The sequence below is a fragment of the Mercurialis annua genome, linkage group LG8 (genome assembly GCF_937616625.2).
Source record: "Mercurialis annua linkage group LG8, ddMerAnnu1.2, whole genome shotgun sequence".
Classification (NCBI taxonomy): domain Eukaryota; kingdom Viridiplantae; phylum Streptophyta; class Magnoliopsida; order Malpighiales; family Euphorbiaceae; genus Mercurialis; species Mercurialis annua.
In genome coordinates, this window is record NC_065577.1 from 3,031,703 (window position 1) to 3,055,431 (window position 23,729).

Here is a 23,729-nt window from a genome sequence, read left to right on the forward strand (position 1 = left end):
ATTGATTAATAGCTAAAATATAGATATGTATAATTATTTTTAAATGAATTAATTTCTATGTATTCTGATATGAAGTAAACAACTTTCGATATAATGTAAAATTAATTAAATCATTTTCTATATAATATAATATATATCAATAAACTATTATTTATAAATACATTGTACACATACCATAATGTATAGTTTCAAACTTAGCAAAAAGTGTTGTGACTAACATTAGTGTAAACAACAAATCTATGAGGTCAAAAATAGGGACATATCTGAATATATTCCCTAAGAATAGCATTTTTATGCACTTTTAGGTCAATTACAACCTGCTCTTTATACCTTTAAAATTTTACAAATTGTCAATCACAACCTCATCTTTATGTCTTCTGCAAAATTTGACATAATCTTGTCTCATTAAATTTCAATGTTACTGGGATAATTCAGAACCAACCTGCAGATTGAATCAGTAAGCACAGACATTTAGTTTATAATTCTAACCGATTTGTTAATCCTCCTATACAACTGGAACATCATTTATTAGCAGATCATATACCTCCCGATTAGTTAACAAAATATTCATTACTCTTCAGAAAATAATATTGACCACAATATTGAACGGAATGATTTCGTAGAAATCTCTCGAAGATGTCCACAATTCATAAGCATCCTGTGCCATCTTGATGATTTAAGCTTGGAATGCTGCCTAAAATATAAATGTATAATCATCTAAAACATAATATTACATATAGATTATAAGTTCAAATTGGATAAAGTTAATAACATCCACAAAGTCTTGCAAAATATAGAACTATGGTATGCCATCCTAATACACATCACAAATCATGGATATGGTCATCAGCAAAAGTATATATAAATAGAAATCTGTCTGACATGTCCACAATTCATAAACATCTTCTGTCATCTTGATGAATACGATTAAGCTTGGATAGCTGCCAAGAAATCAAAAACGCAAATTATACTATCAACAGATAGCAAACAATTGTCTCTGTGTTATTTAGATTTAATTTAGAGTATCTAAAATCGAATATTATTAAAGTAATGCAACGCTTGCAAAGAACATGCAAACGTAGATTCGCTAATTTCCTAATTCTGTTGGAAGAGGAGAAAGGGATGATGGAAAAAATCGAATGATAGAGCTTAAATATGAAAACAGAAAATAGCTTAAGACTATCAAAAAACTAACTATGATTTGCATAGTCCTCTATCCCCAAGGTTAAGAGCAACGGATAAATCCAATTGAATATTAATATCTAACGCTACAAGGAGAAGTCAAGTGACAGATTACTTGCACCAAGACACCACAAAATTCAATATGAAACTATCAACAACATTAGAAGGACCATAAAACCACAGGACACTTCCACAGGCATGGAGTAATCAAATTAAATCCAGAAAAACAAATACTTTATTTGGTACTGTAATATTAATATCTAACGCTACAAGGAGAAGTCAAGTGACAGATTACTTGCACCAAGACACCACAAAATTCAATATGAAACTATCAACAACATTAGAAGGACCATAAAACCACAGGACACTTCCACAGGCATGGAGTAATCAAATTAAATCCAGAAAAACAAATACTTTATTTGGTACTGTCGGACTTGTTGATTTTCACACAGAAATGCTTGTCAATTATATGAAATTGACATTCTTTAATAGCGTTGACAGTTTCATGCGTTAGCACAATCAGGTTCTGAAATCAAAAACCAGAGTTGCACGAGTATAATCACAAGACATGAATTAATTTTCGTACTGTCCAATGAATTCATTGAAAGACATGGAATTTTTGTAAAAGAGCTTGCACCAAGCAGCAGCAGGATCAAATACATGGACTACAAACTTAGAAATGATGACATTAAATTGTCTAGTTTCCACCTAAAACAGACAAAAAATGACTGAACAATTATCGAACCTTTAACAGCCAAACATTAGAATAAGTTGGGTAAGAAGTTGTTTATGCTGAGTTCGAAAAAGAATACGTAAAGCAATAATTGAGAGCTTTCGCATAAGAGGATATAAAAAAAATGATCATACGGAAAATATTAGTACCTGTAGTGCCTCCACTTGGTTTAAGCCTGAACAAATTGACTTTAGGCCTGCTACAACTCTTATTGTAAAACATCTGTGATTGATAAGTGTCCAGCTTTTCTGTAGTCTTGTTTCTAGCTGTAAAGGTTACCCAAAAATGAGTACATCCTGTATAATTTGCCATAGTCACCTCCACAAATTCCAAATTTGCACCCTGCATGACAAAAATAAACGATTTGTCGGATAAATAAATTTGGAATTAAACAGTAATGGGAATGAAGTACGAATTTCCCTCTTAATACTAACCTTCTTCTTGTTCCGATGCTTAATTATAAGCTTGATAGCGTCAATGCAGTTGGTAAGAAGAGCATCTTCGAAATCATTCACATCAATTTTGACTCTACCACCAATATGCTTCTTAGTGAGAGCCTGTCCGATATCAAAACCCTAAATAAAAGAGAGACAAGCAGGTAAGCATAACCTAAACATAATCACATTAGCATATTCATTATAAACAAACGCGTATTACATCAGACTCCTCCAGAATTCTGCAATACTCCCGCATTTCGTTTCTTTCTTTCTCGGTTTCAAAACAAGCGAAATAAGCTTCGTCCGATTCAGCAGAAGCAGCTTTAGCAGCAGCTTTAGCAGCAGCAGCAGCAGCAGCAGCAGCTTCACCGCCTTCAGAAGCAGCAGCAGCTTCACCGCCTTCAGAAGCAGCAGCATCTTCACCGCCTTCAGAAGCAGTATCATCCTCGCTGCCTTCAGAAGCAGTATCATCCTCGCTGCCTTCAGAAGCAGTATCATCTTCGCCGCCTTCAGAAGCAGAAGCATCTGCCTCTTTTTTCTCTCCGCTGCTTTCAGAAGCAACAGCAGAAGCACAATCCCCATCGCTCTTGTCCTTCTTCTCCTCGTCAGTATCAGAACTGCCGTCAAAAGCAGCCTTTCGCTTCAGCGACGGTGATTCGTAAACGGCAAGGCCATGCGCAATGCCTTCATTATCAGCAGCAATGTCCGGCTTCATCAACTCCGGCGCGATGTTAGCCATGATTTCTTAGAAACCCTAGAAAATACAATTTGGGGATTTGCGTTGTTTTAGAAGTGTCGTTTTATTTTTATATCAGCACATTAATACTATTTGGGAGAAATAGAGGTGTAAATGACTTAATTACCCCCCCTGCTCTTAAATACCTCTCATCATATTAATTAGTTTTAAATTAATCATAAACAATATAGGAATATTAATCAACCATGTCACTTAAGTTTATAGCCTTCTATCACAAAAATTCTTAACTTTCAAAACCGCCAGTAAATTTCCTAAACTTTATTTAATAGGCCAGTAAATTTTTTTTGCCCAAACCAAAACTGCTTCAATCTCTTCTTTTGTTTTTTTTTTTAAAATAACCAAAACACCCTTAAAGACATTAATAATATAAACAACAAATTAATCTAATCTAACCAAACCTAAAGTCACCCATTTAATAAAATCCGACATAAACCATCATCCAACCAAATCACACCTAAAACCATGTAATCAAATCTACAATCGACACTCACACACCCGCCGCCATACACCTGCTGAAAACCACTACTGCAACCTCCAATTAAAAAAAAATCCGATCAAAAATTAAATAAAAAATATTTTAATTGGAGAATACAAACGGGAATCCCGTTCGGTTATTCCGGCAAATTGGCCCATCTGCGTCTGCGTCTGTTCATCGGAGAACAACTTAGGGGGTAAACTGTCTGTTTTTAAAATTTAGGGATTTTGTGATAGGGTCCTGAACTCAAATTTCATAGTTGATTTATAGCTAAAATATAGATATGTATAATAATTTTAAAATGAATTAATATCTATGTATTCTGATTTTTTTTATTAGACATATACCTACTATATGTTAAATCACTAACCCAAATCTAATCAAATCACTAACCGCGTCTGTTCTTCCATGGAAGAACGAATCGGGGAAGACGACCGCCGGGAAAAAAATTCGGCTTTAGCGGTCAGTTTGATTTTTTTTGCGTGCGGAAAATCGTCGTTTCGGGAGAAAGTTAGCGGTAATTAAAAAAAATTATATTAATTTTAGATGATTTAATATATATTTTTTATTTAACTAATTAAAATTTATATAGAAATTAATTAAATTAAATTTAAAAAAAAAAATTATTAGTCGGCGTGAATTTTAATCGGAATAAAATAAAATGTTTAAGATAATTAATATTTAAAAATTAAATTGATTTGATTTAGTTGGATTTGATTTTGTTTGATTTAGTCTTTGATTTGGTTAGATTTGGGTTAATGATTTGAAATGTGTCATATCAGCTAGTTTTGCTGAGTTGGCAGTGACATGAATGATATGTAGGCACAAAATCCGTTTCGATTCAAAAATGGCTGAAAAAGAAATACAATATATAAGGTTTGGCTAAATATGGTGGTTTTTAAAAGTTTGGCTAAAATTTGACCAAAGCCGTAAATGTTTGGCATTTTTTGGCGAATAAGCCTATAAATATACATCAATTTATAAATACATTATGAGAAAATTATTCTAAATATTTTCACATATACCATGATTTATAGTTTCAAACTTTTTTTTGCTGAAATGAACTTGTTAATTAATTAAGAAGAAACAAAGTACAAGGTACGCAAAACAGAAGCTGGAATATTCGGACTCCAATCTCTAGCTAAGACATGAGCAGTCATATTCGCTGATCTCCTAACAAAAGCAACAGAACTTTCAAAAACTGAACAAATAAGCTCCTACAATTTTGAATTATACTCCCCACATAAGAACAATCGGCTAATTGATCATGAAAAAGCTCCACATGCACAATTAAGGAATCACTCTCAAATATAACATGTTGATTCATATGGACTTTAATCCAAGAAAGAGCTTCCTTAAACGCTAATGCTTCTCCGAAAAAAGGATCCTGATGAGAAATGAAGCTACAACTATGGACCCCCAAAATCCTACCGTCATCACCGCGAGCCACACAGCCTAACCCAATAGAGCCAGACTCAGCAAAAAGAGCAGTATCAAAATTACACTTAAACATACCTGTAGGAGGCGGAATCCAATGAACTGTAGAAGAGATTGAGGGAATTGATCGTGCCGAAATACCTTGAGCTGATTGCCATAATGAAAGAGTGTATAAAGCTTTGTTAAAAACCTGAGCATCAGTGAAACACGACCCCATCCAAACAAGATCATTACGATTACCCCAAATTGCCCACATAAGCATTACAACAAGTTGTTGATTATCCTTTGAAACTTGAGCAAACAAATTGCTTAAACATTGATGTATATCAGGACACTGGAATATATTGACGGGCAGTGAGCTGTACTGCCAACACTCTCGAGCAAAAGCATAATTAAAGAAAAGATGATGAATAGACTCCTCCTCTGTAAGGTAAAAATGGCACTCAATAGTGATGGACAATGTTTTGCGGCGCAATATGGATCGAGTTGGAAGACAAAATGAACAACATCTCCATAGAAAGTTACGAACCTTAATGAAGATGAATAGATCATCAGGAAATGGCGGCACGGCGACAGGTTTTGGGGGTGATGTTGAGTGGGTGGTCGCATGTGCAAAGATGGCATCAGTAGGTGGAGTGGAGGAGGCCAGAGTGGGTGGCGGCAGAGGTGAGGGATGGTAGAATATTAATTAGGATTTTTTTAATTTTTATTTTTTAGATTGTTTTGAATTTTCTATATTTTTAGTTTTTTTTTAATAACGTGTTAGATCACGTTGAGCTGATTGTGAGTATGTTTTTTTTTTTTAAATGTCATCTCAGCATTTCTTAACAATGTTAATGTAAAATGGACGTAGTAGGTTTGCTGGCCTCACTATCATTAAGAAATTTACTAATCGAAAATAATACTTAAGAGTTCATCATAAGAAGGTTTAAAAGTCGAAAATAATAGATGACTAGTCGTAACCCTGTACATCTGCGCAGAACTTATTTAATGATCATTTAAAAGGATATTTTTAAAAAATATATAAATAATGGCAAAAAAGTTATTATTTCATAATCTATAAAACAATAAGAGAAAATAAAATACAAATCAATTTTATTTCAAAAATAATTATCATTACTTTTTTCTATCTGTTTGCAAATTGTTTGTTTATAAATTTTATAACATCAAAAAAAAAAAATGAAAAGCTTTTACATTCCTTTAATGGTGATTTTTCTAGAATAAATAGAAATATACCTTTCACACAACTTTTAAAATTCCAAAGACTTGCATAACTATTTGCATAGTCAAATAAAACAAATTAATATAAATATTCTTATGGATGTAAATTAGATTTTCTTTTATTCTGTTGGTTTAGCATACTGATGTGGCTGTAATTATACTGTTGAATCATGTAATTAAAAATTGAAATTAGATTTATCAAGTTTGGCCGTTATGAATATTGTCTTTGCAGCACTTTTTATTAGGTAGGTTCTAATAAGATTACATGTAATTGAATATATGAGAAAGTTTACCCTTTCTATAGATAAATCACCACTTAATATTTTTTATATATTTAATATTGTAAATAATCTTTTTAATATATTTTACAACATACAATTACTAAAAATAATGTAAATATAGTACAACATACAATTACTAAAAAATTCTGTAATTTCTGCACCGTCTCACTAACTGCTAGGGGTGTAAACGAACCGAGCCGTTCGCGAGCAGTTCGGTGTTCGGGTCTATGAGAGCTCGGTTCTTATTCATTCGTATTCTAACTGAACCGAGCTCGAATTTGATTTTATATTCGTTAATATAAACGAGCCGAACATGAACATAGTGGTGTTCGGCTCGTTTATGTTCACGAGCAATTCAAATAAGAGTTTGTGAACGAGCTCGATTAAGAGTTCGTGAATAAGTTCATGAACGAGCTCATATATAGTTCACGAATTAGCTTGTTTAGAAACTCGATTAGGTGTTCGCGAACTAATTCATATTTAAATTAATTTGTATAATTATGTTTCTAATTTATTCAGCTCATATTCATGAACGAGCTCGATTATATTATTTTTAATTTATTCAGCTCATATTTGTAATACCCCGTAGAATTATTAGTGTTTATTTTCGCTAGTGTCCAATTTTAATTGATTAGGACCTCGAAAATAGTGAATAAATTCACGTGATGAATTTATATGTGTGATAATATGATTTGGTATGTGTTTGCCTTAAATGTGATTTTTGGCAATTTTACGTGTTAAAAGTGAATTTTGTGATTTTTTTCACTAAAAACCGTCAAAATAATTATTTTAAATATTTTTAAAGGCCCAAAAATATTTTAAACTCAGCCCATATATTTATGATTTAATGTTTTGAAATATTTGAGAAAAGTTGAATTTATTTTTCCCCTAGAAGTTCGAATTATTTGCAAGAATGCCATAATGGCAAACTTGTAAATAAACCCATTATGGACTACTTATTACTATGACTCTTCTTTTTCCCCAAGCAAATACATTGCTTTCTCCATTTGTGTGGGTGCCGAATTCTCTCTAGACCAAAGCATAACTTTTTATTCTTTGATTTTCTCACAAAAGTTCCTTAACCAAAAACGTGTCAAATTTCCCGTAGATTACTAATCTCTATTTGCATGTTGGATCAAGGTATAATTTCAAGCTCAAAACCTTACTTTTATTTGCTGATGTTGGTTGGATCTTAGAAACATGCCTAGGATGGTTAAATATGATGTTTAATTGATTAATTAGTTGGTTTTGATTGTTATTTACATGGGTTACGGTTTTAAATAATTTTTCCGTGAAAATTAAATTATTTATTTTATTTTCTGGGCTGATCTATATATTGAGATTTATATATGCTTTAAAGTGAAATTTTTGTGGATTAAAAATGTTAATTAATTCGGGTGTTAATTTAATTAGTTGGGTTTCGATTTTTAATTGTTTTAAAGCTTAAAAATAGCTTAAAAATGGTAAATAAAGGGATTTAAAATTTCTGGAAATAAATTGGTTTATGTTTGAGTTATGTTTGCGGTTGATGTTAATTAAATGGTTGATGGTTAATTTTTAACGGTTTAATAATCGGGTTTAATTTTTAATAACTCTATTCGGCCAAAATTGTTGAAAAAGGGCATTTTTGTCATTTTTAATTTCTGGACAGAAATAATTCATGAATAAATTCTGGAAATACATATGATAATTATTTGTGAAGTTCAAATGATTTTTGTGTAGTGTTTTGACGGATTAATAATCGGTTTTGATTATTAATTGATATTTCGGTTTTAATGGTTAAAATAATGAAAAATATTATTTTAAAATTTTGGGCTGCTGTTTTTACAAGATAAAAATTAAAAATGTATTCAAAAATAATTTTGGTGAATTTCGGTGTAAAAATGGCTTAAAATGAATTTTTAAGCGTTTTTAGCGTTTTTGAGTTTTCCGGCCAAAACCACCGGAATACGGTGACCGGAGTTTGAGTAGAGGGGATAGAGCATGTTGGCTCAGTACTAAACTCATTTGGCAGCAGTTAGTGCCGAAATGTTTTTGGCAGAAAATAAGGGGGGGCCGAGCCCCGGGTCAAAAATATTTTACGGAAAAATATTTTTGGATATTTTTGAATTGTGATATGTTTGTTGATATTTTCTAAAAGTGTATTTTAGAAAATTATGTGAATTGAATGTGTGTTAGAATTATATGGAATTATAATTCTATGTTTATTTATTGAAATAAATAAACTACGCGGTGTATCGTATAGAAATACGATGACGCGGAAATAGATAGTTGGTATTCAATTTGGTTTGTGATTATGTGGTTATATGGTTGAGTCGGTCTAGAGTATATCCTAGAATTTAGAGTTAATACATTTATTAATGTTTAATCTCTAAATTAGATCCAGCGAGTTTTGTCGCGGAAACCGGCGAGCAAAGGTTTTGAATAATCAACGGGTGGTATTTTTATATTTGGAATAAGCGAGTACTGTGAGTGTGTTTACAACTTATAATGCTAAATATTAGTATTAAAAATATTGCGAACTGCTTTACATGATTTGCAAATGCTTTATTTTATTTCGAATTTAAATCGCATGAACTATATACATAGTTTTGAAACCGATTTAGATTCATTGAAACGTGCTTACTATTGGGCAGCAATAGTGCTTGTGATCACCAGTATTGCATTTAGAATTTATTTGCATGTGAATATGGGTATGTGGAAAACTAGACGATGGTCTAGTAGTCAGGCGACGGCCTAGACATATGGCAGATCTTCAGAGGCAACGGAATATAGACGACCAAAGGTAGTCAGCAAACTACCGAGATCTGAGAGGTTGAAACCTTTTATTTAAAAAAGTGAAATTGGCGACGGTATTTATGTACTGCCGAAATCCGTTGTATTGTAAGAAGAGTCTGGGACTTTCAAATACGTAAAAGTAAACTAATCGGAATTTGACTGGCTAATAGTACAAAAAGAGAAAATAAATACGGCCAAAGAAAAATAAAAGGTTCACCCGGATGGAATGGAAAAATGTGGATTATTTATGTTTCCTGTGTTGAAAGCATATAGGAACATGAATCATGGTTTAGGGTTTCATATGAATCGGTAATCTGGAATGCATTGCTTTCATATTAATGTTTATTAGTACATGTTGTACGCATTCACCAGTTTTTATAACTGACCCCGTTGAATTTAATATTTTTACAGGCGAGTAGTTTGACGTGTGGATTTCCAATTTCTTGTTCCGGAAATCCCTAGCTTGAATAAAGTGAGAATGACTTTCCTTATTGTGTCTAGAGTTGCAGTAGCTAGAATAATGAACGGTGATATCCTAGTAGTCGTTGGACTTGATTATGCTTTATATTTTATAACGCTTAAACTCTGATATAATATGTAATTTGTGAACGCTGTGCGAAAGTCCGAGCGACTGCACTTGAATAAAATGCGGCGAACGCATCTGCATAGTGAAATGCAGTTAAGTCCATCAGAGAAATGGCCTGCATAGTGAAATGCAGTAATTACCATAGTAAAATGGTATGCACATTGAGATGCATGATAAACCATAGAGAAATGGTTTGAAACTAAAATGCAATAATTAAAGAGAAAATTATGTGCATGTTTTTAAATGGTAATTTTCATCAGAACGTTTTAAACTGCGATTTTAAAATGTTCGAAAATGATTTGAATTCCGCGAAAAATTTTAAGTGATTTTTAATGTTTTTTTAAGGCTTGCTACGGGTTTCGGAGCAACCACTCCCATTCCCTAGCGCCGGTCTCGATGCCGAGAATCGGGTCGTGACAATATTCATGTTTGTTTGTTTATCCGCTAAACGAACGGACTCACAAACGATCTCATTTAGTACTTTTCGAACTCGTTTGGGAGCTCGTTCGCGAGCTTGTTCGTTTAGCGTTTAAACGAACGAACACGAGCTGAACACAAAACGAACATGAACACTATAAAATATAAAATATAAACGAACCAAACATGAACACTTTATTCAAAATTCGACTCGGCATGAACCGAACCTAAACACCTTATTCGCTAAACGAGCCGAACATGAACACCTCTAGGTTCGGTTTATTTACGCTCCTACTAGCTACACATTCTTGAACCATGGATAGACCGTATTTTTCTTATTTCAGAGGATTTCCTAAACCTAAAATGGCACGAATTTCAAATAAAAATACAAATAAGTAAAAATTCAATTGTATGTTTTTTTACTGTACAAAATTAAAACTGAAATATTCCAAATAAAATTTTGAATTTTATATATGAAACAATATAAAGGTATCTTAAAAAAATAAAATTAAAATACACTTCTTTTAATATTGCCTATTTTTGTGTACATTTTTTTATATGATTCGATTTTATAAAAAAATTGGTTTAATTATTTAAAATCCACCCACCTTAAATTTGTTTTTCATTTATATACTCCGAAGAAGGAAAAAAAATCAACTGTTCCCTTCTATGGATTTTTGTATTTCGATTTTATCCCAAATTTAAAAAATGACGATTTAATTAATTTACTGATGAAAACATTAAATAAAACAAAATAGAAGGGTTTATATTATATATTTTTTTATTTGAAAAAATACAAATAAGTCATTCAACTTTAAAAACGTTCAATAAATCCTAGTAATTAAATAATTTTTAAAATTTTATTAAAAAATTTAAATAAATTAAAAAACACATCCCACCCACCACTTTCCAACGCATTCCTTCAATTTACGAACTTGCCGCTGTCCACCAAAACCTTTTGTCTTCTTGCAAAAAAAATATTTTTTTTAAAAAAATTCTCATGCAAGGAGCACTTCCTCGCACGAGGACCGAAAATAAATTGAAAAAATTGAAAAAATACAGGTCGATTTTGTTCTGTATGAAGGGTGTGTTTTTACGGTTTTTAATTTAAAAAGTTATTGATAATTAATATAAATTTAATATTAATATTATTTGTTAAAATTTGTGAAAAAAGACTTTTTGTACAATTTATAACATTAACATTTAATAAGAATATAGACGAAAAATGAAGGATTATTTTAATTTTCTATGAATGAAAAAAAAGTACAAATGAAACTAGGTCAATTCAACTCATTAGGATGAAACATAAAAATCGAAAATAGAGAACAATTGAAAATTTTCCTAGGTCATGGTATAAATGACAAAAGTTACAAGATGGGTGGTTTTTAAGTAATTAGGCTTATATTATATTAAATTATAAATTTGTAACTATTTATATTTGTGAGGAAGAATAGTTTTTTTATGCTATCTATAACATTAAATACTATTTTAAATACAAGATAAATATGAAGAATTTTTTTGCATATTTTTTAAATAACAAAAGTCAAATTAATGCTCAAAATTAGGAAAATAGAAGAGTTTGAGATTCTGGAAAATTGGAGATCCTGAACTTTTAAAAATTAAAAATTCTTAACTATTGGCAATTAGAAATCCCAAACTTAGACAAATTAGAGATCTTGAGCTGTGTGCAATTTGGAGATCATGAGCTTTAGGCAAACTGGAGATCTGAAGCTTTAGACAAGTTAGAGATTCTGATCTTCTTACAAATTGGAGATCCTGAGTTTTTAGCAAATTAGAAATCTTGGGTTGTGTGCAACTTGGAGATCCTGAGTTTTAAAGAAATTGAAAATCTTAAACTTGTGACAAATTGAAGATCATGGACTGTATGCAACTAGCAAATTCTAGGCTCTATGAAAATTAAAAATTCTTAGCTTCTGGAAAGCTGGAGATCTCGAGCTTTTAGAAAATTAGAAATCTTGAAATGTATGTAACTTAGAGATTTTGGGCTTTAGGCAATTTTATTTTTGAATAGTGATAAATGGATAGAATCTATCCGGATAGAAAGGATATAATGGGTATAAAAGACAACTTTCTTCATTAATGAGTGAAGGAGCTTTACTGTTTTAGCCTTATACATTAGAAAGTATAGGGCCTTGGGAGATGATAAAAGAGAAAATTAGGGAATTACATAAATAAGGGAAATAATAGCAAATACCTACCGCAATTTGTGGACTTAACTTTCATACCTAACCGCCTCAACCAATTACTTTTATACCCTAATTTATTTGTTTTTATACCTAAATAATACTCCACGTGTTTTCATTGTAATAAACTTCTTCTTCCTCCTCAAAATTTTCAGCTCATCTTTTCTTCTCTTTTTCTGATCTCAAAATCACGAATTCTCTTTTCAATATTCTGTCAGATTCACTCGATATACTGCTACATTATTCAAATTCATTCATTACGATCATCAATAACTGCGAATTCAGCAAAAAAACAGTAAAAATTTGTTCTATCGAATTGTTTTGCAGTTATAGTATGTTTAATTAGGTTTCAGAGGTTTTTCGAACATTTTATCTATTCTAAAACGTAATAAAATTTATATTACAGTTGCAAACTGTTTCATTCGTTTATTTTTTTATCGTTTTTTATATTATCAGATTCATATAATTTCTGTTTTAGTTTATATGTTTTTACAACAGTTGATAACAGCTTCAATGATATGTTTCATGAAAACTGATCTAAATTAAAAACGTATAGATCTGTTGCAAACGGTAAAAACTAAACAAAACATTTTATAATTATATAAAATAAAGTATAGTACAGTTTCTAATAGTATCAAATGAATTATAACAGTTTCAATGTGTATAAACCTAATTTCTGAATAAAATTTAATTTTATATAAAATATTTTTAATTATTTTAAAGTTTAAAGCAATTGCATATATAATTTACAAGTGTTTACAATAGTTGACATTAGTTTAAATGTTATTTTACATGAAAATATATCTATTGTAGGTTTAAATGTTGACATTAGTTTAAATGTTGAATGACATTAGTTTAAATGTTAGTTGATATTATTAAACATTAGTTTAAATGTAAGTTTACATGTGTGTACAATAGTTGACATTAGTTTTAATGAGTATAATTTTGATTTTCTAATTATTTAGATTTTTTTATATTGTCATATTCATACATTTTCTGTTTTATTTTATATGTGTTTACAATAGTTGATAACAGGTGCAATAATCTAGAAACTAAATAAAACAGTTTATAATTATATAAAATAAAGTATAGTACAGTTTCTAATAGTATCAAATGAATTATAACAGTTTCAATGTGTATAAACCTAATTTCTGAATAAAATTTAATTTTATATAAAATATTTTTAATTATTTTAAAGTTTAAAGCAGTTGCATATGTCATTTACATGTGTTTACAATAGTTGACATTAGTTTAAATGTTATTTTAGATGAAAATATATGTATTTTTGGTTTAAATGTTGGGTTTTTGATATTTGGGTGCCTCAAAGGCACCCAAAAATCCAATATAGTGCCTCTTCTGGAATTAATTCCAGAAGAGTGCCTGGGACCACGTGGTCCGCATTCTAGGAATGCGGACCACATTAATCAGCTGATTAATATTTAATCAGCTGATTAATGCATGTTCCGCATTCTAGGAATGCGGAACATGCAGAGATTACCGTTGGGAGCTGACAGCTCCCAACGGTAATAAATGTGTTCCGCATTCTTAGAATGCGGAACACATTGAATGTTCAAGGGCTATAAATCGCCCCACACCCAGCCACAACACATACCACATACCAAACAAAGAAAATTCTCACAACCCTTAGATTTTCGGAGTGAAATATAATAGTTCGAGTGAGTCGGTAATTATTTCGGAGCACGAAAAAAAATTTGGATCGAGGTGTTTTTATTTTGGAGCTAAGGAGTTATATTTTTTATTCGATACTAATTATTTTGGAGGACTACAAGAGGTTAGTACGTTTAATTTTTCATTTATTGCTTTAAATAATTTTAGTGTTAGTAAATATTAGAAATGCATATATAAATTTAATTATAATGTAGGAAAATGTTAGATTTTAATTATAATTTAGAATGCATGTAGAAATTTACTTATAATGTAGAAAATTATTATTAGCTATTAATTATAATTTAGAAATATATGTGTAATATAAAAAAATTAGATAATATTTATAATTGTTTTAATTATTATTATTGTTGTTGTTAAAAATTATTGTAGTTTATAAAAATATTGTTAATTGTTAAAAAAATTAGGCCTCAATATTAGGATATGTTTAATTTAGTTTTATTTGAAAAAAATATTAGAAATAAAGTAATGGTAATTACGATTGATATGTTAACGCTATAAGTTTAAGATTTGCATTTTAAATATAACGGTGTCAAAATTTGCTGTTTATTAATTAGAAATGACGAGTCCAAATATATCTTTGTTGATATGGTGTGATGGCCGTATTGTGAGTTCTCCGTGTGGAATAGAATACCACGGGGGTCGTCCGGTTAATATGGCGCTTAGCGAGAGAATGAGTTTCGAAGAATTACAAAATATTTGTAGAAGAGCAGTTTCTACCGACGGGGAAGTAGAAATTTCAAAAATCTACTTCCGGCTTCCAAGAATAGTTGGGGGTGCGATACGCTCGTACTCGTTGTTTTCCGTGGAGAATAACGAGCATGTGTTTGGAATTTTGAACGAGGTCGTGTGGTATCCGCAACTCGAGATTTTGGAATTGTACGTGGAATACGAGGCCGTGGTTCGCAACAAGACTTTACTAGATCAGTTGGTCTTATGTGATTCAAGCGGGTCTGAGAGGGGTAGTGGTGAAGAGGAAGAAGAGGAAGAAGAGGATTTCTACGACAGCAACGAAGAGGATGTCGAGGAAGACTTAGGAGCAGATTCACAATATGAGTCGCAACTTCCTGAGCATGTAAGAACGGCGGATCTTTGCGACTTTGACGTCGCCCCGGAGGATGATGAAAAGATTATGTGGGATCCTGGGATGGAATTCCGAGTAGGGATGGTATTCCCAAATCGCGATGCCGTCCGAGCTTGTGGGACTACTTATTCGGTCGGGGTGGGAAGAGAGTTCAAGGGTCGCCGGACTACCAACTCGACAATAGTGTTGGCTTGCAGGCAGAACCCTGTATGTAAATGGTGGCTGCGCGCTACACTTCTGCAAGCAACTCAGACGTGGACGTTGACAAAATATATTGGCCCGCACACGTGCAATCAGCTGTTACCTGATCCAAACCATCGGAATTTTGGGTCTGTTGCAATCGCAGACTATATCAAGGGTCAAGTAAAGCTGCAACGTGATATACGGATCGATACCCTCAGAGCTGGAATTTGGCAACAACTTGGAGTTAGGCCTCCGTATAAACGAACCTGGAATGCAAAGGAAAAGGCAATAGCTGATGTTTACGGTGGCTGGTATGAATCATTTGGTATGGTTCACAAGTTCATGAACGAGATGATGCATGTCAACCCTGGATCTTTCTGGGATGCAGAAGGTATACGTAATAACTCTAATTTGTTATATAACGAGTTGCTTCAAGTGATAATTCTAATTTTGTTGAACTTGTGATTTGTAGGCGCCGAGGTGTACACCGACGGGATCCTTCAGCCGAAAGTCGTAACGTTCATCCGAATGTTCTGGACTTTCAAACCGACAATTGAAGGGTTTCGTTTTTGCAAGCCAGTTTTGTTCGTCGACGGTACTCATTTGTATGGCAAATACAAAATGACCTTGTTGATCGCGTCGGCAATCGATGGGAACAGTCACATCATGCCACTGGCATTTGCACTTGTTGAATCTGAAAGTACTGCCAGTTATGAGTACTTTTTTGAACATTTGCGTGAGCACGTGATTTGCGAAAGGAAAGTGGCCATTATATCTGATCGGCACGCTGGAATATTGTCGGTTCTGAAGCGTCCTGAATGGGCCGGTGTCGCCCACAAGTTTTGCATCAGACATTTCTGTAGTAATTTTCAGACCAAGTTTAGGAACAAGGTTTTGAAGAAGCTGGCAGATAAAGCAGGTAATGATTTTTTACGAGTCATTATAAACGCTACATAGGTTATTATTATGCGCTAATATTATGGTTTGCCACATAGGCCGAGCATATCAGAAGCACAAGTATAAACGCTACATGACAGCGATCGAGGTTAGAAGCCCAGAAGCGTATGCATGGCTGACTAAGCAAGAAAAGCGGCCTAAAGAAAAGTGGACAAGGGTGTATGACAAAAAAGGGCAACGACACAATGTGATGACAACTAACTATGCTGAGTCTGTCAACGCGACACTGAAGAATATAAGGGGGCTTCCGATCACATCAATGCTTGAGGCAATTTTTGCTCGGATGGTGAAAATGTTCGACACGCGTTGGAAGACGTATGAGGAGTTGATTGCTACAAACGTTCACTACACCCCAATATGCATCCAACTACTGAAGCAGAGGGGGGAGAAGGCCCGTTTTCATACAAGTCAGACGTACGACCGTTCTACGATGACATGCAAAGTGGAAACTAGGAAGAACGGCTCAAATGGGAGAGGAGGAAATACCCATACGGTAAACCTTCAGCATAAGAAATGCACGTGCGGTAAATTCCAGCAATTTAAGTTGCCCTGCTCTCATGCTATGGCCGTTTGTGCAAAGGAGAAGCTGAACCCTCTTGAGTTTGTGCATTGGCATTACCAGACCAAGTTTGCAATTCAATGCTGGAACACTCCATTTAAAGTGTTACGTGCCGGCACAAACTGGAAGAAGTCCGGCGTAGACGAACCCCACTTCATTCCAAACCCTGAATGGCGTCGAAAAAGAGGGCGTCCAGTCAACCAGCGCTTCAGGAACGAGATGGATCAGGAATACAGGGAAGATCCGAGTCCTAACTGGTGTAGTAGATGTTGTCGCCGGGGTCACAATGCAAATGATTGTACCAATCCTATCCGAGATGAGTAGATTATGACTGTTATCGTGTAATAGACAAGAAGTAGTTATGACTGTTATTGTATTTGTGATGACTGTTATTGTATTTGTGATGATTGTTATTGTTTTAATGAATGTTACTTTAGTAATGTATTATTCTTTTGAATCTCCTTTTAGTAATTCTTGCGAATATCATTCACTAATGTATTATTCTTATGAATGTTTGTTGTAATTTTTAATAACTGTTGTATGTATTTTTTATTTCAGCTATGGCTGAACGTCGGGACTACTACACTCCTGGGCCGTTGGTGCCAGACGTTCTGACAATGCAGGACGATCACAGATCCTCGGTTATTTGGGATAACCAGGTAAAATCTTGTTTTTTATTGTCCTAATTTGGTTATAATTTTTAGTGTCCTAATTTTTATATAATTTTTATATTTTCAGGGCGACGAGTCTTCCTTAGGGTCACGTTCGAGCGCCAGACTTACTCCATTTCACGAGCTAGATTCTCGCATCAGGAATGGGATTATTCAGACTGGCATGTCTGGTTTTCTAGCGATGCGCCAGTTTCCAGTTGACTTGTGCCTTATCACAGCTCTTGTGGAGAGGTGGAGACCAGAGACACACACGTTTTGGTTTCCAGAGGGCGAGTGTACTATCACGCTGCAGGACGTGGCCATCCTGACAGGGCTCCCAGTGGATGGGACGCCCGTTACCGGACCTCGTATACGGGATTGGAACACGGTGTCTGTTCCTCTTTTAGGGAGGCAGTTAGAGGTCAGCCGTCCCCGTAAACCGGGGTCCTCGTGGGTCAGTGGTGCTTGGTTGTCAGCCCAGTTTGGAGGTTGGACGGTTTTGCCTGCGGGTGCTACAGAGGATCAGGTCGACCAGGCGGTTCGAGGCTACCTTTGGGCTGCTTTACAGGGTCTGTGCTTTCCGGACTTGAACAGTGGCCACGTGGGCGTGAGGATTCTTCCGCATCTGGCGGATTTAGGCCACTTGCGCGATATTAGCTGGGGATCGGCTGTTCTGGCGTATTTGTACCACGAGCTATGCCTCTGCGCCTCTGCTTCGGCGGACAGACAGAACATCGGGGGCGCCGTGTGGATTCTACAGCTCTGGGCTTACGAGCGACTTAGGCCATTGCGACCCCGTTTGGCCGACTTTACCGTCACGGGGGGATTGCCTTTGGGTGACAGGTACATTTTTCGTATGAAGTTATCTTAATTTTACGTTTTTCAGTACGCTTAAAATATAATTTAATAATATGTGCAGATGGGCGGGTCCCAGACAGCGGGAGCGGGGGACACCACGAGTTCCCAGACACTCAGTTTCTCACTTCAGACTGTTATTGGACGGGCTGCGTTACGACGATGTAAGTTTTAATTTTTTTTTTGAATTTAACTAACGTCCTGACAAATGTTAACTAAATTTTTAATTTACGTGCGCAGATCGTTTGGCAGCCATACTCCGACGACGTTCTCCAGTCCATCCCACAAATGTACCTGACAGGGCGACATATTTGGCGTGCCCGAGTGCCAATGATCTACTATCACATCGTGGAGTGGCACCAGCCGGATAGGGTTCTGCAGCAGTTCGGCTTACAGCAGCCCATTCCCCTGCCTGCTATGCAAGATCGGCGCCTTCATAACATCCAGTATCAGGGGAACTACAACTTTGATGAACTGCTCTCAGATTACATTCAGATTTGGAACAACAGAGCGGCTTACGTTGTTCAGGGTTACCAGCTCCAGCGTCCACCTCACTACCATTCAGCGTATATGGAGTGGTTTCGGAGCCGCAGCCGGCGTTGGATTACCCATGAGGGCGCAGCGGCCGGACAGAGTGTACGTATTTATTTTATTATTAAATTTCTCTTATTATTGTATACACTGACAATTTGTTTCTTTGATGTAAACAGCGCGACACTTTCGAGATGATCGCCCTTCAGAGAGAGGCGCGTGCGTCTAGGATTGGGACTGCTGCACGCAGTTCTCAATTAGCTTACGGAGAGGAGCGCCGTGACGTCACACTGCCCCCACCAGAGCCAGCAGTTCCGGCTTACGTACTACCTCCTCTCCCTCCCCTGACCATCGATCTGGCTCACATCAGGGGAGCGCGTAGACGGCAGCCTAGAGCCGCCCCGCCTCGCGAGCGCCCGGCAGACCCTATCCCCCCACCGGTCTACTTCCACTTCGATCCTACAGCCACTACAGACAGACGGGGGGAGTACTATGGCCCGACTCAGTACTACGGTTCCACTTCCACTTCAGCATCACAGCCTCCGTGGCATCAGACCTATTTCCCACAGGTTTCATGTCATTTCTAATTTAATTTATTGCTTTTTTAAGTCGTAGTCAAATATATATTTTAAATGTTGTGTTTTAACTTTGTATTTCAGGGACCCCAGGTATCATCGTATCAGGTCCCGCCTTCGTCGATGCCGTTTTTTGAGCCGTCGTACGGACAGACAGCATACACCACTTCTCTGGGCACACCACCGGCGTCTCAGTTCCAGCAGGCCACACCACCGGCGTCTCAGTTCCGGCAGACCACACCACCGGCGTCTCCGTTTCAGCAGACCACACCACCGGCGTCTCAGTTCCAGCAGGCCACACCACCGCCGTTTGCTGCATCAGATCAGTATTACCGTCCAGCGCCATATACAGATGCTCAACCGTTCACGTCTTTCGATCAGTGTTACCGTCCCACGATGCCTTCGGATGATCAGCCGTCGACGTCACATTCGCGGCCATCTTCTTCTCACCAGGCCCAAGATCCATCACAGCTACATTTTACACTATCAGAGTCATGGTTATTCGGTCCGGAGATCGGTTCAGAGGCGTACGAGGAGCTTTTATCACGACCGGATCTCACACCTCCATCTTTTAGACTTCTACCGCCCACACAGGAGGAGACCGGTACTGCACCACCAGCAGCAGACGTTCAGCATTCAGCTCAGGACGAGGAGGCCTCCGACAGCAGCGAGAGCCCTCCGGTACCCAGACAGTTTCACTCGATCACAGACAGCTCGCGGCACCGACGAGAGACTCACGGTTTGAGGGTACAGAGACCGAGGACTCGTAGATATGAGGATTAGATTTCATATTTTTCTTTATTTATCGATTTTTGTATTTTAGTATATGTTGTATGTTTACTATATTATGTATATTATATTCGTGTGTTATAATTGTTATTTTGTTATCAGTGTCTGTTATAATCATTAGTTAAATAAAATAAATATTTATATCGTCTGTTAAATTTTGTCGTTTATTTCTAAGCGTTTGTTAAATTCAGTATCGTCTGTTAAAATCATTAGTTAATATCGTCTGTTAAAATCATTAGTTAAATAAAATAAAATTATTTTATATTAATTTTTAGTTTATAATTATTTAAACAATTTTTTATTTTTAAAAATTAAATAATCAGCAATGATTGGGCATTTTAGTGCCCAATCATTGCTGCCCCAATGATTGGGGAGACAAAACTGTCTCCCCAATCATTGGGGAAGCGTGTTCCGCATTCCTAGAATGCGGAACACGCTTTAATCAGCTGATTATTAATTAATCAGCTGATTAAAGCGTTCCGCATTCTAGGAATGCGGAACACCACCTGTTCCGCATTCCTAGAATGCGGAACCGGTGGTCCCAGGCACTCTTCTGGAATTAATTCCAGAAGAGGCACTATATTGGATTTTTGGGTGCCTTTGAGGCACCCAAATATCAAAAACCCTTAAATGTTGACATTAGTTTAAATGTTTATTGACATTACTTTAAATATTTACAATGAGTTACAATCGTTTATAAAAGTATCTAAATTATTTACTACTTTAATTTTTACTTCAAGAATGGAAGATTTACAGATTTTATTGCAATATGATGGCTCATGGGAACATGATTCATCTTATTCAAATTATAGAGTATCTGGAATCATATTACCAAAGAACTGCAACTTCACAAATCTTGTTGATATAATATCTACTGAAATGAAGATTCAGCTTAAACAAAATAAATTAGTTATTAAGTACAAAATCAGTGATGATTGTCCTCCAATTTGTATTGAAGATGATGCAAGTCTTACATTCTACAAAGAGCTTAAGAGAAAAGATAATGATATAACAAAATATAGAATATATGTAACATTAGAGAAAAAGAGGAAAAGAGTCTATTCTAGTGAGACATCAAATGCAACTGTAAACCAAGATGACATGAAATTGGTTTTACAAAATAACATGTTGTCTATGGAAGGAGAATCTTCAAAATTAAGAGAGACATCAGAGAATAGCATGAATATGATTGAATATGCAAATCTTTTATCTGACATTGGAGAGACATATCTTGAGGAAGACTTCCAAGAATTTGTTCAAGGTTCAAGGGATATCGAAATTGGAAAAAAGTACAAGGATAAAAATTCATTGAAGAGTGAAATAAGCCTCTATGCATTATCAAAACATTTTCAATTCAAGGTACCTAGAATTTATTTGATTACTTTTTATTATTACTGTTTCTTTAACAGTTTACAACAATTTCTAACAGTTTATAAACCAATATCCTTTTTAGTTTATAACCGTTTAGTACATTTTCAAATATAGTTTCGACTTGTTTATATAACAGTTTCAAATATTTTGTACTTCCATAAACTGTATTCAACCGTTTACAACACATGCATACAGTTTCTAATGGTGTACAACATGGTTTATAACAGGTAATCAAATCATGCACAAGACAATACAGGTTAAAATGCGTTGATGAAGAATGTCAATGGAATCTATACGCTTCAAAGATTGGTTACACAAAAGCATTTGTGATCCGCAAATTTGTTGATATTCATACTTGCCGTTTGGAAAAGAGAATGGGCAGTCAATGTCTAGCTAGTTCAACCGTCATTGTAAATATTATAAAACATAAGTTCATTGATGTGAAGACGATTTATACACCAAATGACATTATAAAACATAAGTTCAATAACACTTCTACTAACCTTAGATTCATTTTTGAAATATTTATCACAAAAACTACTAGAATGGCTGAATTCAGCATAATCAGATTCATCCCCAAAACAACGCAATCCAGTAAGAATAACAAACTCATACATACTAAATCTCATTTTCCTACTACAAATATCAAACCACAACTCTTTATCATCTGAAAAATAAACCTCCATTAACATCAAAGAATGTATCAACTGATGTTGCATAAGAACAGAATCAAAATCAAAAAAAAATACCAAAGCAACTATCCTTAAGCTTGACAAACTGATCCTTCGATAAAATTCTCCTAATATTTGCACAAACAGCAAATGAATATGGAACAGTGACTTTTTCAAAAAAAGTGCTTACTTGGATCAACCACAAAGTCAAAATTCTGAAAATTAAAAACAAAGCATAATTAGAAAACAATATACATTATAATAAACAATACATAAATAGCAATTATATCATTTAAGGTTGATAAAACAGTTTCAATTACAAATTAAAACAGTTTCAATTACGGTTGACAACAGTATAATAACAATTATAAGTATTCAAAAACCACAAACTCATAACAATTAACATTAAAAAGAATTTAATAACAAAAATTAAATTTCAAATATATTAAAATCTGATGCAAAATTATTACACAAAGTTAATATATAAATTCATATAATTGTTGATACATGTTATCCTGTTTCTAGGACAGTTTCAAACAGTTGCTAAATCAGATTAATACAGTTGCAAACAGTTTCATATAGTTGCAAACATATTCATATAATTTCAAACAGTTTTTAAATCACCTAATTATAATTTAAAACCATAATATCAACATAGAAGAATAAGAAATATCATAGTAATAAAAGTTAGTTACCTTATTATTACTTGAAGGAACATCCTTATGAGCAAATAAGCGTCTTCGATTTGGTCTTCTATGTCGAACATTTTTTTCAGTATCTGAATAAGGTTCATTATCAGATTCTTCAGAAACAACCTTAACCTTCTTCTTACCAGTAACATTCTTAACCTTCTTCACTGAAGCATGAACAATAATTTTCTGTTTTTTCTTTACAGGAGATTTAACACCAGCTTTTTTAGAAGGAGATTTCAGAGTTTGTTTTTCCTTGCTAACAGGTTTACAACAAGAGTTTGAGGCTTCTTCCTTGAGCCGCAATCTCATTCAAGCTCTTATCAATATCATCATCAGACCTTGTATTAACCATTTTTCAAAATCTAATAATAAAAAACAGAATTGAAAACATGCAAACAAAATTAGAACAATCAGAAAATACCTAGAATTAAGAACACAATACATAAAACAAAATAAGATCAAAATCAAAAAGAAGAATACATGAAACCGAAATAGAATACACAAAATGCAAACAAAAAAATAGAAAAATCAGAAAATACCTAGAATCAATGTCAGTTGCAATGAATGATTGAAATAACGATCAATTTATAGGAAAGATAGCAGAAAACCGCCGAGGAA

At 34.4% G+C, this 23,729-nt stretch overlaps 4 protein-coding genes and 1 long non-coding RNA gene across 5 annotated transcripts; 4 read left to right on the forward strand and 1 right to left on the reverse strand.

The window, feature by feature from the left end:
* Positions 1–710: 710 nt before the first annotated feature.
* Positions 711–3,147, reverse strand: LOC130014462 (uncharacterized). Its single transcript, XM_050353509.2, has 4 exons — positions 2,573–3,147; positions 2,350–2,490; positions 2,065–2,257; positions 711–941 (listed from the first exon to the last, which is right to left on the reverse strand). Exons 1-4 carry the CDS (start codon positions 3,089–3,091, stop codon positions 928–930), a joined length of 867 nt encoding a protein of 288 aa, XP_050209466.1. The 5' UTR covers positions 3,092–3,147; the 3' UTR covers positions 711–927.
* A 4,354-nt stretch (positions 3,148–7,501) lies between these two features.
* LOC126660110 (uncharacterized) lies at positions 7,502–10,092 on the forward strand. The gene is made up of 3 exons (XR_007635222.2): positions 7,502–7,663; positions 8,904–8,991; positions 9,713–10,092. It is a non-coding gene; the product is annotated as an uncharacterized LOC126660110 (long non-coding RNA).
* Positions 10,093–14,146: 4,054 nt separating this feature from the next.
* LOC126660591 (uncharacterized) lies at positions 14,147–20,475 on the forward strand. The gene is made up of 7 exons (XM_050354156.2): positions 14,147–15,786; positions 17,536–17,636; positions 17,716–18,470; positions 18,547–18,646; positions 18,723–19,118; positions 19,193–19,582; positions 19,673–20,475. The coding sequence occupies exons 1-7, from the start codon at positions 14,754–14,756 to the stop codon at positions 20,369–20,371; spliced, it is 3,474 nt and encodes a 1,157-aa protein (XP_050210113.1). The 5' UTR covers positions 14,147–14,753; the 3' UTR covers positions 20,372–20,475.
* On the forward strand, positions 15,897–17,434 carry LOC126661153 (uncharacterized). The gene is made up of 2 exons (XM_050354953.2): positions 15,897–16,380; positions 16,457–17,434. The coding sequence occupies exons 1-2, from the start codon at positions 15,990–15,992 to the stop codon at positions 17,299–17,301; spliced, it is 1,236 nt and encodes a 411-aa protein (XP_050210910.1). The 5' UTR covers positions 15,897–15,989; the 3' UTR covers positions 17,302–17,434.
* A 643-nt stretch (positions 20,476–21,118) lies between the features above and the next one.
* Positions 21,119–22,419, forward strand: LOC126660592 (uncharacterized). The gene is made up of 2 exons (XM_050354157.1): positions 21,119–21,736; positions 21,976–22,419. Exons 1-2 carry the CDS (start codon positions 21,119–21,121, stop codon positions 22,417–22,419), a joined length of 1,062 nt encoding a protein of 353 aa, XP_050210114.1.
* Positions 22,420–23,729: the final 1,310 nt, after the last annotated feature.

Excerpts from the sequence above, each read along its gene's own strand:
- LOC126661153 (XM_050354953.2), top strand. The coding sequence starts at position 15,990 with ATGTTCTGGACTTTCAAACCGACAATTGAAGGGTTTCGTTTTTGCAAG. Across the intron at positions 16,381-16,456 it reads GAAGCTGGCAGATAAAGCAG|GCCGAGCATATCAGAAGCAC; the intron begins GTAATGATTTTT and ends TTTGCCACATAG.
- LOC126660591 (XM_050354156.2), top strand. The coding sequence starts at position 14,754 with ATGACGAGTCCAAATATATCTTTGTTGATATGGTGTGATGGCCGTATT. Across the intron at positions 17,637-17,715 it reads CGGTTATTTGGGATAACCAG|GGCGACGAGTCTTCCTTAGG; the intron begins GTAAAATCTTGT and ends TTATATTTTCAG. Across the intron at positions 18,471-18,546 it reads GGATTGCCTTTGGGTGACAG|ATGGGCGGGTCCCAGACAGC; the intron begins GTACATTTTTCG and ends TAATATGTGCAG.
- LOC130014462 (XM_050353509.2), bottom strand. The coding sequence starts at position 3,091 with ATGGCTAACATCGCGCCGGAGTTGATGAAGCCGGACATTGCTGCTGAT. Across the intron at positions 2,491-2,572 it reads GAATTCTGGAGGAGTCTGAT|GGTTTTGATATCGGACAGGC; the intron begins GTAATACGCGTT and ends TCTTTTATTTAG. Across the intron at positions 2,258-2,349 it reads AGCATCGGAACAAGAAGAAG|GGTGCAAATTTGGAATTTGT; the intron begins GTTAGTATTAAG and ends TTTGTCATGCAG.
- LOC126660592 (XM_050354157.1), top strand. The coding sequence starts at position 21,119 with ATGGAAGATTTACAGATTTTATTGCAATATGATGGCTCATGGGAACAT. Across the intron at positions 21,737-21,975 it reads CAAAACATTTTCAATTCAAG|GTAATCAAATCATGCACAAG; the intron begins GTACCTAGAATT and ends GGTTTATAACAG.